Raw genomic sequence first — 15405 nt, forward strand, 5'->3', positions numbered from 1 at the left:
GCAGCTGGTGAGGGGGAGGGTCAGCTTTAGTCTGTTGCAGGCAGTGAGGGGCAATGGGTAAGGGGGGCATCTCTTCCCTACCCACACTGCCCCATGACAGACAAGCAATGGGGCACAGCATTCTTGAGCTTCTGCCGGATTTCCTTCCTGCCAGCTCCACCTAATGTGACACCTGCTGGCCATTACTAATAGGCTAGCTTATGGCTTTATATTTCTTCACATCACTAAAACTATTTTTATTCTTTGTCAATTGTATACATGTATGCAATGTATCTTTTGAAAATCCCATATTATTTATTTTATGTGTCTGACTGCATGTGTGTATGGGCACTCCATGAGTGCCTGGTGCCAACAGAAGATCACAGCTCCTGAAACTGGAATGACAGGCAGTTGTAAACTGCCATGTAGGTGCTGAGAACCAAACCAGATTCTCTGCAGGAGTGGCCAGTGCTCTTAACCACTAAAGCATCTCTCCAGCCCTCTATGCAATGTCAGTGTGTCTTGATCATATCCACCTTTCTCAGCTTATAGAAGCCAGTTCCAAGAAGCAGGTAGAAGTGCCCCTTAGAATCATTGAAAGAGAATCCTCCAAAACTGAGAAAGTACTTCCAAATAGGAGAGAATTTCAAGAGTGGCTCAGCGTGTCCCGTGCCTCAGAGAGGTTAAGGAAGACAAGAAGTATGAAGTTGTCATTGGATTTAACAGTGTTCGGGTATTTGTAACTGGGAAGCGGGTAAACCATGTCCTAGTGAAGAGTGAGTGGCAAGTGGGAAATAGAAATGGGGGCAAATAGATGACAAGACATTGGAACTTGAGAAACATCTAGCAACTCATCTAATTTGAGATAGTCATTGAAGCCATTGGCATGGATTCTCTCACTGAGCCAAAGAGAATAAAGCAGGGACAGAAATAGAGCTAGATTCCAGCCTGAAAGAATTCTAACATTCCCTATACCAATAAAAATGTGTACCTACAAAGATAGACAAGAAGTAGCCATAGAGTAGGAGAAAAACCAAATATGCTGGTTTTTCAAGCAGTATAGTGGCTCAGACCTAAAATCACAGCACTTGGAAAAAAGAGACAAGGGGGACTGAGAGTTCAAGGCTATTCTTGGCTACATAGTAAGTTTGAGGCCAGCCTGGGCTATTAAAAAAAAAAACATTAGTAGTGGACAGGGCTGTGGATAAAGCTTAGTGGTGGAGCAAGCAAGGCTTCGGGTTCACTCCAGTCAGCATTGGAAAAAGGGGAGTGGCCTGTAGAGTTGAATGCAGGAGAAAACTCAATAATGATACTTGAAGAGAGCCACAGGACGTGTCGACTGCTAGACCAATAATGGCCAGCATTTTGGAAGTCATTACATTCAGTTAGCATTTATAACTTTTTTTTTTTTCCAGACAGTGTTTCTCTGTGGCTTTGGAGGCTGTCCTAGAGCTAGCTCTTGTAGACCAGGCTGGTCTCGAACTCACAGAGATCCACCTAGCCTCTGCCTCCCGAGTGCTGGGATTAAAGGCGTGCGCCACCAATGCCCGGCTGCATTTATAACTTTTTATAGAAGTTTGGCCATGAAATAAAACAGGCAAATGGTGTTGATAAATGATCGTTTGAAATATAAGAGACACTAAAGTATATTTAGTATGTAGACATCTAAGAGAAGGAATACCCTGTATACCAATAGTGTAGGTTTCTTGCAAAGGCAGCCAAAACAGAAGCAAAGGTAGAGGTCAGAGGGGCTGGCCTTACGAAAAAGGCTACTCCCCAACCATCAATAATGAATTGGCACAGCCAGCCTCCCCTCTGGCTGTTAGCAGCTGAGTAAACTCAGGGCAGTTTTCCTGTCAGCACCTCCCTCTGGTTCTTCCCTGGCCTGTCCGGTTCTGAGTCAAGTCCCCTTCCCCGCCCCTTCAAATTTCTTCCATTCCTTTATCTAGCAAGCATCTACTATTCACTATGTTCCAGTCACTAGAGACAAGGATGAAAAAAGAAATCCTTGTCCTTGAGTAACTCATTGTGACTAGAATCAAGTGGAATTAACCAGAACTGGGAGTGCGGTGTGAGCAGGGTGGTGAGAGGATGAGATGATTTGGGAGTCTCCTGCCTGTAAGCTGCCAAATGTAGCTGAGGAAAATCCCTAAACTGGATCTACTGGTTGAAACCACAGGAGGGCCCTTCCTCCCGCTAAGCAATTGTTTAGTGTTAGGAACTGCTGTTTGCACAAAGCCGCCTTTGTTTCACTTCCTTTTAACTTCTTAAGATTTAGCCTGGTGATGGTGGCCCACACCTTGAGTCCCAGCATTCAGGAGGCAGAGGTGGGCAGACCTACATAAACTCTGTCTGGGGGTTGGGGGGAGAGAAAGGAAAGAACACTTTGTTAAGATTTGTTTTTACGAATGTTTTATTTTGTATCTGTGTAGTGCTACCGGGTCAGAGAGAAGCTAGAATTACAGGTAGTATTGGCCCACTCAATGTGGATGCTGGCAATGGAACTTGATCCTCTGCAAATAGTACCAATTTAGGCTAGGCGTGGAACACGCCTTAAAGCCCAGCACTCCGGAGACAGACACACGTGGATCTCTGTGAGTATGAGGCCGGCCTGGTCTACATAGTGATTTCCTGGACAGCCAGGATTAAAGGTATGAGCCACCATGCCTCGTGCATTCTTGTTTAGGGATTTGAACCTGAGTTGTCAAGATTGCATGACTCCTGCTTTTATCCACTGACTATTCCCCTTGTCCCGATATGCCTTTTTTTCTTTCTTTTCTTTTTCTTTCTTTTTTTTTTTTTTTGTTTTTCGAGACAGGGTTTCCCTGTGTAGCTTTGGAACTTGTCCTGGAACTGGCTCTGTAGACCAGGCTGGCCTCAAACTCAGAGATTCTCTTGCCTCAGCCTCCCGAATGAGTACTGGGATTAAAGGAGTGTGCCACCACCTCCCGGCTATGCCTTTTTTTAATTTTAATTTTTTTTTTTTAGTTCTTTTGGTTGTGTAGGTGTGTGTCTACATACGGGATATGTGCATGTAAATCGTGAATGCAAATGGCTGTGGAAGCCAGAAGCATGTTGTTCCCTGGAGCTGGAGTTACAGATGGTTGTGAGCCACCTAATACGGGTGCTGGGAACCGCACTTGCGTTCTCTATGACAGTGCTTTTAATCGCTTCAGCGCCTTCTTCCCTGCCGTCCGCTCACCCACCCACCCCGAAAACTCATTCCCATCCCTAAGCCCCGGCCTTCGCGTTAAACTTCCTCCCAAAGAAGGGCGGAAGTCGCTGTGCGGCGCTTGGAAGTGACAGGAACCCTGCTCACCCTTGCCACTCCACGCCCTCAGAGTTGGTCCCGCCTATTCCGTTTCCCGGGTTTTGCTAAGGGCTTTTACTTTGGCGCTTCTCAAAGACCAGCTACCACAGCCACGAAGGGGGTCTCCCCCCCCCAGGGCTCTGACGGTCACCTAGAGGAACACATCCACAGAAGAGGAGGCCAGAGAATTGTGTTTCCTATAAATCCCGCGCGGGTTCCCACGGCTCCCTGGGAGCGCAGGGGCGGGGCTAGCAAATGCGCAGCGCGTCACCTCCTAAGCTCCACCTCCAGCTGAGTTTTCTAATCGTGTTCTTCCGGTCGAGGCCTCCTCTTTGCCTTTTCCTCCGCCATCGTGTGTCGTTCTCCTGAGTTGGCTTCTCACCATGGTAAGCCTATCGGCCGCCATCCGTTCCTAGGTGGCCTTCCCCAGGCCGGAGGCCGCTCTGGTTTTACGGTGGGCGTGCATAGCATCAAGGGGTGTGTGCATTTCCAGGTTTGGGGTTTTGCTTTTTGTTTTTTAGTGGGGGTTAGGCCACCACTCGGGTCGCAGCTGCGGCGTTAAATCAGCAAGCCCGTTTGTCCTCGTGGGGTCGGGCTGCTCATCTTTCAATCTGGCGAGGGGTGCAAAGTATTCTGGCTTCGTTTAACCTGGAGCCCACGGTTGTCTGCATGTTTCTGGGCAAAAAGAGAGGCTTGGGACCCCTTGTAGATTGCTGCTGATTGAATCCTAGCCTTCCCTTGGCGTGAGCAAAGAGCACGAGCTCAGAAGGGAAACTTGCACAGGCAGCTGCCCACAGTAGGTTAACAGGACATAATGAGATATACATACGTCTAAATTGTCGGGACAACGTCCCTTGAAAGTAGTTAACACTAAGCACCTAGACTCATTGGCTTAAATGATTGGCGGGTATTCGCCCAGAGCTATCGTCGTTCCAGTAAATTAGTTCCTCCTACTGTTCATGTTTGCATTGGAAGCACGGGATAGTTAGCCCGTTTTTAGAGCGGACAGACTTAAAACTTGACAGTGTAACACTCTTGATCTGAGAGAAGTTGCTTAAACCATGAACTCTGTTATTCCAGAGAAATAAGATTTTTCTCGGGTGTATATTTGGCAGGCCAGCTGTTAGGTTGAGGGAGTTTGTGACTGGATCAGATGAACAGGCTCTGCTGTCACTAAACTGGTTGCATCTCTCCGTAGTCTTCTCACAAAACTTTCAGAATCAAGCGATTCCTGGCCAAGAAACAGAAGCAAAATCGTCCTATTCCTCAGTGGATTCGGATGAAAACCGGTAACAAAATCAGGTAAGATCTCCATAGTCCTTTCATTTCATTAGCTTTTACATGATTTGGGGTATGCAGGTTGAAAGGTTCAGGCTTTGACACAGTTGAAAAAGTACATGCAGTCCAGAGCATCCTCTGCAGCTCCTTTTTGTTTTTCCTTTTGTGTATGGGTGCACGTGGGGCAGATTTCAGAAATCGGTTCTCCATTCACTAAGTGGATCCTGGGAAATCTGGTTCGGGTGGGTCGTCAGGCTCCTTGGAAGTGGCTTTACCTGCTTAACCTCGCTGAGAGCCCCTGAAATCCCTCCCACAAACCTTTTGGAAATACGTTTTATTAGTTTCTTAAGTCACAGCTAGGCTTTAGGGGCACATGTCTCTCTGTTCCTTACTAATGTCTCTATGAAAGCTTAAGGAAATTGGCTATCCTGGCAGGAAACAGGTCTTTCCTGCAGCCAGAGTTGGATTGACAGGTTCAGAAGAACTCAGGGCCTCCCACAGGCAAGGCAAGTGCCTTACTGAGTTCTATCCGAGGCTTTGGAGGGAGGAAAAATGGGCTTTAAGAAGTCTTGACAATTTGCCAGTGACAGTTCTGGTGTGTTAATGTTTGAGTTGCTTTCATCCATTTGTGTGTGGGGTGCGTGCCCACATCTGGTCAGGACGGAGTTGCTTCTCTGACCACGTGGGTTCTAGCGACTGAACTCAATTCCTCAAGCTTGATTAGTAAGCACTTTTACTGGCTGGCCCATCTTGCCTGCTGCTTGTTTGGTGGGTTTTGTTTTCTCAGACAGAGTCTCTATAGTCCAGATTGCTTGGGAACAAATTAGGGAGTGGTTGTTTGTTTTGTTTTGTTTTTGAGACGGGATCTCCGTATAGAGATCAGGCTGCCTTTGGACTCAGATCCATCTGCCTCCCAAGTGCTGGGATGTGGTTCTGCTGTGGCTAACATTGATGAGTCATATTCTTAGTAATTTAGCTACTTAAGCTTGGAAATCAACTGCCCACTCTGGCCTTACAGTCTAGTTAATTGGTGTCTTCTATCTGCTGGCAGGGTAGGTGCTGCCCCTTTTCAATATATGTGCATGTATTTAGAGACTTAAATTGCAGCCAGGACTAGGCTTTCAAACATACCACCTTTGTCCCAATACAATGCTAACTAAGGAAAGCTTTGAGGTGCTAGGCAAGGTGTTTGCTTGCAACATTCTTGTGTAGTTCAAGCTGGCCATCCTCCTGTCTCTACCTCCCAAGTGCTGAGATTACCAGTGAGTCGCCATGTATGTAGCCTTTCTAAGTACAAGAACCTCAGTTTCCTAGAACCCTAGCTGATGTGAGTAGGAGCTGCTTGCTAGTTGATACTTAGCCAGCTATTGCTGGCTCTCTTTATGAGTGCTAGGGTTTGAGCCAGGGCCTTTTGCATGCTCTGTTCAGTAAGTTCTCTGCACTGGACTCTAACCCCCAGCCCCTAACTTTGAGAACTTAAAGCAGGTCGCAATTACAGTGCTTCATTTTGTGGGAGTACTGCCATTATCCTGCTGAAAGAAAAGCCATGTCGATTGTGTTGGATTTTGCCTTTCCTGGGGGTAAAATCGTGACACTTTGACACGAACACAAACTGTTGTGTGCAACTTGGGAGCTGTTTTCTCCTACCTGAATGTGATGTGAATTCTGGTTTCCTGGTTTGCATAGCAGACACCTTTCCCCGATGAGCTTTTGTGTGTGATCCACAGGAGTTCAGACTATGTATCTACCCCATCCAGGTCTGTGGATCAGAAGGGGGGGCGGGGGATTTGGGGAGAAAGCATTTCCCACTTCCCCCATTCCACTTAGAATTAAATTATCTGAACCTGTGCTGTAATGCTGGGGATTAGACCTGAATTTCCCCAACATGCTTGGTTTACAATTGACTCAGTTGTCTAACTCATACAGGCCTTTCCCCGGAAGAGTAGCTAGGGCTAGTTAGCTTAATCTGCTTTGATTTTACAGGTTTTGTGTGTTGGTTTTTTCCCCCAAGACAGGGTTTCTCTGTGGGTTTGGAAACTGTCCTGGAACTGGCTCTTGTAAACCAGGCTGGTCTCGAAATCACAGTGCTCCACCTGCCTCTGCCTCCCAAGTGCTGGGATTAAAGGCGTGCGCCACCAACACCCAGCCATTTGTTCCTTTATTTGAGACTAGTCTTTCTATGTATTTCACGCTGGAATTAAAGGCACCACTACCGTGCCCGGCTTTTTGTTTTTCTTTCTTTCTTTTTTTGGGGTGGGGGGGCTGGGTTGCTCCAGACCATACATCCTTGACATGGGTGATTGCACGTGCGTAACATTTATTCTGGAGATGGTATTGCTGTGTAGGCCTGGCTGTCCTGGAACTCTCTAGTAAGCTCCTTATCCTATTCTCTAAAAGGCCAAATTTGGTAAATATGACCATTTGTTACCATTCCTTCCACCTTGTAACTTGTGACTTCATTCTATGCAGGTACAACTCCAAGAGAAGACACTGGAGGAGAACCAAGCTGGGCCTGTAAGGATTCATACAATCAATGGCAGGACTTGAGAGTTTGTACTGAATCATGATCAATACCATGTATGCTGCCAGATGGAGTTCAACATTGTTAATCGGGAGACTTGTTCATGCTTAAGCTGGGAATGGTTTTGTCCTGTAATAAAAATATAGAGCCTTTCAAACTGCTCTTCTGGTTTGTATGGGTGGGTAGTTCTCTAGGAGCTGGAGTTACTGAGTGCTTGGTATTGCAGAAGTCCTGGATTTGGGTCAACTGTGGGGTGCTGCACATATGATACATACATGTGGGCAAGCAGTCACCTACATTAAGTTTTTTGGTTTTTTGCTAGAGGGTTTCCCTGTGTAGCTTTGGAGCTTGTCCTGGAGCTAGCTCTTGTAGACCAGGCTGGTCTTGAACTCCATCTGCCTCCCAAGTGCTGGGATTAAAGGCGAGTACCACCACCACCACCACTTGGCTTACGTAAGTCTTTTTGGTATTTCGAGACAGGGTTTCTCTGTGTAGCTTTGGAGCCTATCCTGGCACTCGCTCTGGAGACCAGGCTGGCCTTGAACTCACTGAAATCCGCCTGCCTCTGCCTCCTGAGTGCTGGGATTAAAGGTGTGCGCCACCAACGCCCGGCTACATAAGTCTTTTTGAGCCTTAATTAAGATTGTGAATGTGTCCACATGTACACGCCATAGTGATATGTGGAGGTCAGAGGAAAACTTTTACAATTGTGAAGTAGCGCTGAAAGTCATTTTTATGGTTGGGGATCACATGAACCATAGAGGGCCAACCTTAGAACTACTTTATAGAGTCCAAACAACATGGAGTGAATTTTCTTCCCTGTGGATGCAGAGATCCAACTTAGGACAGCAGGCCCCTTCTGAGCCCCTGATGGATCTAATGAATGAATGGCCAGCAAAGCATAAGGTTTTTACAAATGAGTGCCAGCCTCTGCTGCATTCCAGTGCACATTGCTTTAGAGGTCTTTATTTGTGACTTGCCAAACTTGCTATACTGCTGTCCCTAATACCTGTTGGTGGTAGCAGTTTCTTGATTTTTTTTGATCCAAGGGTCACCTTGAACTCCTGAATCCAAACAACTGAGAGACCTAGCGGCTCCACAGATCTTGCCTCCTTCATGAGCTAGTTTACAACTCTTCAACTCCCATCAACGTGGTGCCAGGGAGGTAGATACATAGAACACTGACCTAGCATGTGTGAAGTCCTGGGTTCTCCAGACTAGCAAAAATAATCATCAAAGTTGTCATGGGTGGCAGTTCTTTAAAGCAGAGCCGGGCGTTGGTGGCACATGCCTTTAATCCCAGCACTGGGGAGGCAGAGGCAGGTGGATCTCTATGAGTTCAAGGCCAGCCTGGTCTCCAGAGCGAGTGCCAGGATAAGCTCCAAAGCTACAGGGAAACCCTGTCTGGAAAAACAACAAAAAACAGGTAATACCTAGGCATGGTGACACAGCTTTTAATTCCAGATGCAGGTGTGTATCTGATTTCAAGGCCAGCCTGATATATAGTGATTTTCCAGGACAACCAGCATGATGACATTATTTTAAAATCCAGGGTCGGGGGTGGGGTGCTGGAGAGATGGCTCAGTGGTTAAGAGCACTGGCTGCTTTTCTAGAGGACCTGGGTTCAGTTCCCAGCACCCACATGGCAGCCCACAAATGTCTGTAACTCCAGGGGAGTTAGGCTTAAATGTTAAACAAACGATGGGCAATGAGGAAGTCATCCTGACAACCTGGGAGGTTAAGTGACAAGGTCAAGGTGACACTAAAGGTCTATATAAGCTTTCTCTTGAATAGGTAGGATGATAGGAGAATTGGAAGATGATAGTGTGGCATGATACTGCCCATTCTTTGACCTTATGGAAAAGGCAACAGCAGAATGGTGGTTGAGAGTTAGCTGGGAGTTTATTAAAATCAGCTGTAAACCTCAGCCTGTAAACTGGAGCCTCTCCTGGGTGAGGAAGAGACCTGACAATGGTCGAAAGTGCTAGGTTTACCTGTAGGATTTTGTTTTTTCAAGACAGGGTTTCTCTGTAGCCTTCGATGTGGGAACTGTAGACCAGGCCAGCTTCCATCTTCAGAGATCCACCTGCCTCTGCCTCCCTAGTTCTGGGATTAAAGGTGTGCCCTTATCACCACTACCATCCAGCAGGGCTTTTTTTTTTTTTTTAAGATGATCTCACTATGTAGCACTGACTGGCCTCAAACTCAAAGATTTACCTGCCTCTGCTTTCTGAGTGCTGTGAGTGTGCATCACCACACCCAACCTGCTGTAGAATATTTAGGGGGTGAACAGGGTGAACGCTTGGGGTTTTAATTCCCTCCCTGAGCAGTATATGCTAAATGCTGGATGAGGTATAGCAACCCCAGATAGTGAAAAGAGGGATCTTACGATGGGATTGGATTCAAGAAATCAGGTAATGGGACCTTCTCATTCCAGGGTTCTAACTCAAGAGTTTCCTAGCAAAGAAGTCAGGATGACATGAGAGAAAATACTCTGAATTGAATCCCAGCTCCATCGCTTGAAACAGTGTGGCAATTTGCTCTCAGGAAATAAAATCCCCTGGGTGTGGTACTCATACCTGCAACCCTAACACTTGAGAGGCTGTTAGAATTGCCATCTGCTGAAGGCCATCCTGGGCTATGAAGTGAGGTCCAGGTCATTCTGTACTTCAAAAGAAAGATTAGCTCAATTGCTAGTACTTGCCTAGTATGTGAGTAAAGTCTTGGGTTCCGTCGCCAGCAGCACAAAAAGCAGGAGTGGTGGTGCATATCTGGAGTCCCAACACTTGGGAGGCAGAAGCAGGAAAATCAGAAGTTTATTCTTTATTCTGAGCTACAGAATAAACAGATTGGTAAACTATTTACACATCTATGTAAAGGACCAATTCTTTTTTCAAAAGTTTAGTTATTTCGTATGTATTGTGTGTATTTTATATGTGTGTGTGTGTGCACTATGTGCATTTCCTAGTGGACTCCTGCCCAAAAGGAGCGTCAGATCCCCTGAAACTGGACTTAAAAGTGGGCGTGAGCTACCTGATGCTGCTGGAAGCTGAACTCTAGTCCTCCACAAAGAGCAGAAAGCACTCTTTAACTGCTAAGCCTTCTCTCCAGTCTCTATACAGGGCCAATTCTAACAGCCAACTCTCCCATTTTACAGATGAGAAGAAAGGTTAAAATATATTCTTGCTCATAGCAATTAGATTTTTTTTTTGAGACAGGGTCTCATGTATCCCACTCAGGATGGTCTAGAACTCACTATGTAGCTAAGAATGGTCTTGAACTCCTGATGCTCCTGCCTTCATGTTCCAAGTGCTGGGGTTACAGGTGTGTGCCACCATGCTGAGTTTACAGCTACTCACTTATGCTTGGATCATTCTAGGCTGCTGTTAGCAGGGCTTAAAATAAGAACCCCGTTGAATATATTTTGTAAATTTTTGGAGATACTGGTTGGAGTGTTAATTACTTATACTTCTGCCAGGTGATGGTGGCATATGCCTTTAATCTCAGGACGTAGGAGGCAGAGGTAGGTGGATCTCTGAGTTTGAAGGCAGCTTGTTCTGCAGTGTGAGTTCCAGGACAGCCAGAGCTACACAAAGAAACTCTGTCTAGGAAAAAAAGCAAAACAATTTTTTTTTTATACTTCTATGATGACACTCTCTTCAGGAGTGGTTATCTAAAAACATCAAACCACTAGCTACACAAAGCTTTAGTGAGTGAGTGGAGAACCAGTCCCAAGTGTGAAATGCAAGGGTACCACAGTCAAGACTGTGCATGACCTTGTGTGTTTGGATAGAGGGAAATGAAGTGGTCAGCCAAGAAAATTAGTTAAACAGAGGCCCAGTCAACCCATGAGGGGTGATTCTGCAGACAGTTCTGGTTGTAGCTAGAAAGAGGGGTGCCACTAAAAGCATCCACCAGCGATGCTTTTTTAAACATGCTATGACTTGCATGGGTTAGTCCTCCTCAACAGAATTATCCTGCTCCAAAGATCAACAATGCCAGCGCCGAGAAAGTCTGATCCCACAGCACTACCCTGCCAACCAGAGTGAGCTCTGCCAGACACAACTCTCACCCCTGCCTCTGCTTCTTTCACAGTGCTCCCTGGACAAGCTCACTCCCTGAAATGACTCGAAAAGAGGCCGTTTCCAATCTCCTCTACTTACTAAGCTGGGTTCAGCCACGTGGATCTGCCCCTCACAGTACCAGGTGCCATTCCCTCAACTGGGAATGCTGTTCCTCTTCACTTTCTAACTCCAGGCTGTTCTTCAAGGGGCAGCTTGCTTTCTATGTCCACAGGGACATATGGATCTCCTGAAGTTCCCATCCAGCCCAGTCAGGCTTACCTCTTCAACCAGTTTCTTCATGTATTTACCTCACAGTTGTAATTGTGAACTTGTGCGTGTGATTGAGTCCTTGATGTCTGCCTTTTTTCGGGAGATTATGCACTCTGCAGGACAGACAGAAGGGGGTGGCTTGCACGCCGATGCTGGTGTTTGTTTTCACATCGCAGCATCTAGTAGAAACAGTTATTCAGTTAATTGAATAAGCAGATGAATGAATGAGAGTACGAATGAATGAAGAGACAGGCTTGCAAGTGAGCCATAATATAAAATGTGTGCCTCGATGCATATGAACACAATGAATAAATTAGCAATCATTTTTATGGTTTGGAGACAAGGTCTTGCTTCATTACCCAGGCTTGTGTCTTGAGGTCTTGGTCTCCAGTGATCTTCATGAGTCAGCCTCCCCAGGAACAGTAAGTAGCTGCTAACACAATGCAATACTGCCATGCCTGCTTGGAGTCTTTATGAATAAGTGCAGATGTGACCATTATTGAATGTATCTTTTGCTCAATATGTGTACATGTATTTCATAATGTGATTCTGTTTTCATTCTTATATTTCCCAGGTTATATGCACATGATGACATTGTTTCATTACAAAGAAACTATATTTTCCATGATGAGCAGGCATTCATTTTTAATTTAAAAAGTTTGTATGTGTTTGCATGTATGACGTGCACTGGTGTCCATAGAGGCCAGAAGAGTCTCAGATCCCTTAGAGCCATAGTTTGTGAGCTGACTGATGTGGGTGCTCAGACAAACCTGGGTCCTCTACAATGTAGATGCTGACAAACCCGGGTCCTCTACCATGTAGATGCTGACAAGCCTGGGTCCTCTGGAGCCACAAGCATTCTTTTTTTATTTATTGTTTCTGAGACAGGGTCTCTCTATGTGGTCCTGTTGTCCTGGAGTTCAATATATAGATCAGGTTGGCTGGCCTCGAACCCACAGAGATTCTCCTGGCTTTGCCTCCTGAGTGATGGAATTAAATATTTACATGACCACACCCTGCTCATTGTACTCTGGATTTTGAAGCAGCTGTGATTGCATACTTATACAAGACTAGCACAAAACGGGGCCTATTGGCGTTCCTATCTTAGAAGGGCAGGGGGCTCAGAAGCCCAACCCTTTCCTGAGGATCAATTAGTTAAAGGGTTTTTTTTGTTTATTTTTTGAGATAGGGTTTCTCTGTGTAACAACCCTGCCTATCCTGGAACTCCCTCTGTAGACCAGGCTGGCCTCTAACTCACAGAGATCCACCTGCCTCTGCCTCCCCAGTGCTGGGATCAAAGGTGTGTGCCACCACCGCCCGGCAAGAGAGACTTTTCTTCGGTGGTATAGCCCCTGGTGAGCTGCCTAGTGGTCCTGTAAGTAACACTAATTAAATTTATTGGATCACCAATAAAAAGTTAACATGGACAAGAGGAAAGGGGTCAGCATGAGAGGGAGGGGAACGAGAAGGCAGTACGCATGAGCAGAATACGTTATACACATGTCAGAATGAAATCTATTATTATTATGTATAATTGGCATATGCCAACCAAACCTTTTTAAAGACCGTTGAAGAAATGGCTTACCCTTTAGAGGACTTCCTGCTCTTTCTTTTTAAGGACCCACATTCAGTTCCCAGCACGCACTGCAGGTGGCTCACAGCCACATGTAACTCTAGCTGTAGGGTATCCAACTATGTCTTCTGGTTGCAGTAAGTGCCTGTGTACATTTGACGTGCATAAACTCATGCAGCTACACACACATGCAAATAATTCAAAATAAGCCTTTGAGACAAAAGTTGTTTCAAGGAACCAAAGGGCGAGATTGAGCTAGGTTTCCAGAAGCAGCATAAGCAGGCCTTTAAAGCCATTGAAAAGTCAAGCAGGGGACTGTCTCTCTTTAGGCCTGTTCCTACTCAGTTTTCTCTGCATGTCTACCTCACTGTTGTTCCTCCTGGCAGATCTACTTCCTCGGCTTCTCCCAGCACAAGACCAAACATGAACTCCTCACTAGCCTCAAGTCACATGAGAAGGAGAACTGGACTGCAATCACTAAATCCCAACAGCAAGATTTTGAGAGGAAAAACCCCATGGCCCAAGTTGAGTTTCATTTCAGGGGGGTTGAAGAGCCAATCAGTCGGGTATGGCTGAAGGACTGGGCAAGTGTAAACTTGGCTGAAAATAGGTCAGCTTGGGTTGAGCATGCTTGGGCAAGGGCATGGGCTGCAAGAGCCTTGCATGCTGGCCGTGCATTGCCTGGAGAGATGCCTTCCCTCTCTGGCCCTTTGACATTGCTTTTGTTCTCTTGATGCTTTCTACAGTCATTTATGTTGACCTTTATTTAAGACTGGCTGGTTATTTCAGAGGCTCCCAAGGATTAAAGGCATGCGCCACTACCGTGTGGCAGTCTGGTTGGATTTGAAGAAGACATGCCCTTTAAAAATTTGCATTACCTTTAGCTGGGCGGTGGTGGTACACAACTTTAATCTCAGCACTCGGGAAGCAGAGACAGGTGGATTTCTGTGAGTTTAAGCCAGCCTGGTCTACAGAGCGAGTGCCAGGATAGTCTGCAAAACCTACAGAGAAACCCTGTCTCAAAAAAACAAAAAGAAAAAAAAAGAATTCATGATGGGTGTGTCACACACACGCACACATTGGGAATCAAAGAGTTGCCAGGCTTGGCAAAGTGCCTTTACCTGCCAAGCCATCTTTGATTTGGACTTGTAGGGAGTAAAAGCTTAACCTGATATGGTGTTATAAGCCTGAAATCCCAGCACTTGGGAGGTCAAGGCCAGAGGAAGAGGGTGAAGAATTCAAGAGCAGCTCTAGCTACATTTATAAAAAGAAAGAAATACATAAAAAAGAAAACGGATACAAGAAAAGAAAAAAGGATGACTCTGGAATCAGATGTTACCTCTGCCAGGGACTCAGAATGAATTTCAAATTGTCATCTTGAGCTGCTACCTCCAGAGGGAGCCTCTGTGACTGCTTTATGCATTGGCCTCACACCTGTTTCTTAGTGTTCTCAGACTTGTATTCTGATGGAGTCTAAACTGCACTGTGTGTGTGTGTGTGTGTGTGTGTGTGTGTGTGTGTGTGTGTGTGTGTGTTGGTGTGTGTGTGCGCGAGCGCGCACGCACAAAAGGGCTAGCCTTACTGCCTTTACCTTCAAGTGCCAGGATTTCAAGTGTGGCCACTATTCCTGGCTAAAACTGTTTTTTGTTTTTTTTTTTAAACTGTGTTCTTTTGATTGGGATTTTTATTTGTTTTCTTTTTTCTTTTTTTTTAGTTTTGTTTGTTTGTTTGGTTGTTTTTTTGAGACAGGGTTTTTCTGTGTAGCTCTGGCTGTCCTGGAACTAGCTCTATAGAGCAGACTGGCCTTAAATTTACAGAGATCTCCCTGCCTGTGCCTCCTGAGTGCTGGAATTAAAGGCATGCACAATCATTGCCCAGCCGTGGTGCACATTCCTAATCCCAGGACTTTCAAGGCAGACACAGAAGGATCTGGAGTTCAAGGCTACCCTTGGCTACCTAGTGAGTTCAAGGTTTACCTGAATTACAAGAGACCTTAATGGTTTTGTGCACGCACACACACACACACACACACACACACACACACACACACACACACACCTTTAATCCCAGCAGGCTCCAAAGGAAGAATTCATGCCAAATACAAATAGTGTAAATCTGTTCCAAAGTCCAGAGCTGGGGAAGCTATTGGCCCTAACAGGGAACCTAACTACTGGTGCTTTGCTAAATGGGCACTGTATCCAACTGCCTCCTAAGCATTTATGTTTCTGTCCATCCATAAGTGCTGGCCTCAGCCTTGTAACAGGTAATACAGAGACTCAACTGATCAAAGCGACCGAGTCCTAAATAGGACATCTGTTAAGGCTCAGGAAGGTCATGGAATGGGGAAAGAAAGAATGTAAAAGCTGGAGGACAGGAAGGAGTGCTGTGATTGCTGTCTTCTGATCCTGGT

General features: G+C 45.8%; 1 protein-coding gene and 1 non-coding gene across 2 annotated transcripts; both read left to right on the plus strand.

The window, feature by feature from the left end:
* Nucleotides 1-3520: 3520 nt before the first annotated feature.
* On the plus strand, nucleotides 3521-7245 carry Rpl39 (ribosomal protein L39). Its single transcript, XM_027431954.2, has 3 exons — nucleotides 3521-3675; nucleotides 4488-4591; nucleotides 7037-7245. The coding sequence occupies exons 1-3, from the start codon at nucleotides 3673-3675 to the stop codon at nucleotides 7083-7085; spliced, it is 156 nt and encodes a 51-aa protein (XP_027287755.1). The 5' UTR covers nucleotides 3521-3672; the 3' UTR covers nucleotides 7086-7245.
* Nucleotides 6046-6178, plus strand: LOC113837556. The gene has a single exon (XR_003488207.1). It is a non-coding gene; the product is annotated as a small nucleolar RNA SNORA69 (small nucleolar RNA).
* Nucleotides 7246-15405: the final 8160 nt, after the last annotated feature.

Source organism: Cricetulus griseus, chromosome X, assembly GCF_003668045.3.
Source record: "Cricetulus griseus strain 17A/GY chromosome X, alternate assembly CriGri-PICRH-1.0, whole genome shotgun sequence".
NCBI lineage: Eukaryota > Metazoa > Chordata > Mammalia > Rodentia > Cricetidae > Cricetulus > Cricetulus griseus.

Bases quoted from the DNA above. Each gene is read 5' to 3' on its own strand.
- Rpl39 (XM_027431954.2), top strand. The intron at 4,592-7,036 runs GTAAGATCTCCA...CATTCTATGCAG, and splicing joins AAAACCGGTAACAAAATCAG to GTACAACTCCAAGAGAAGAC.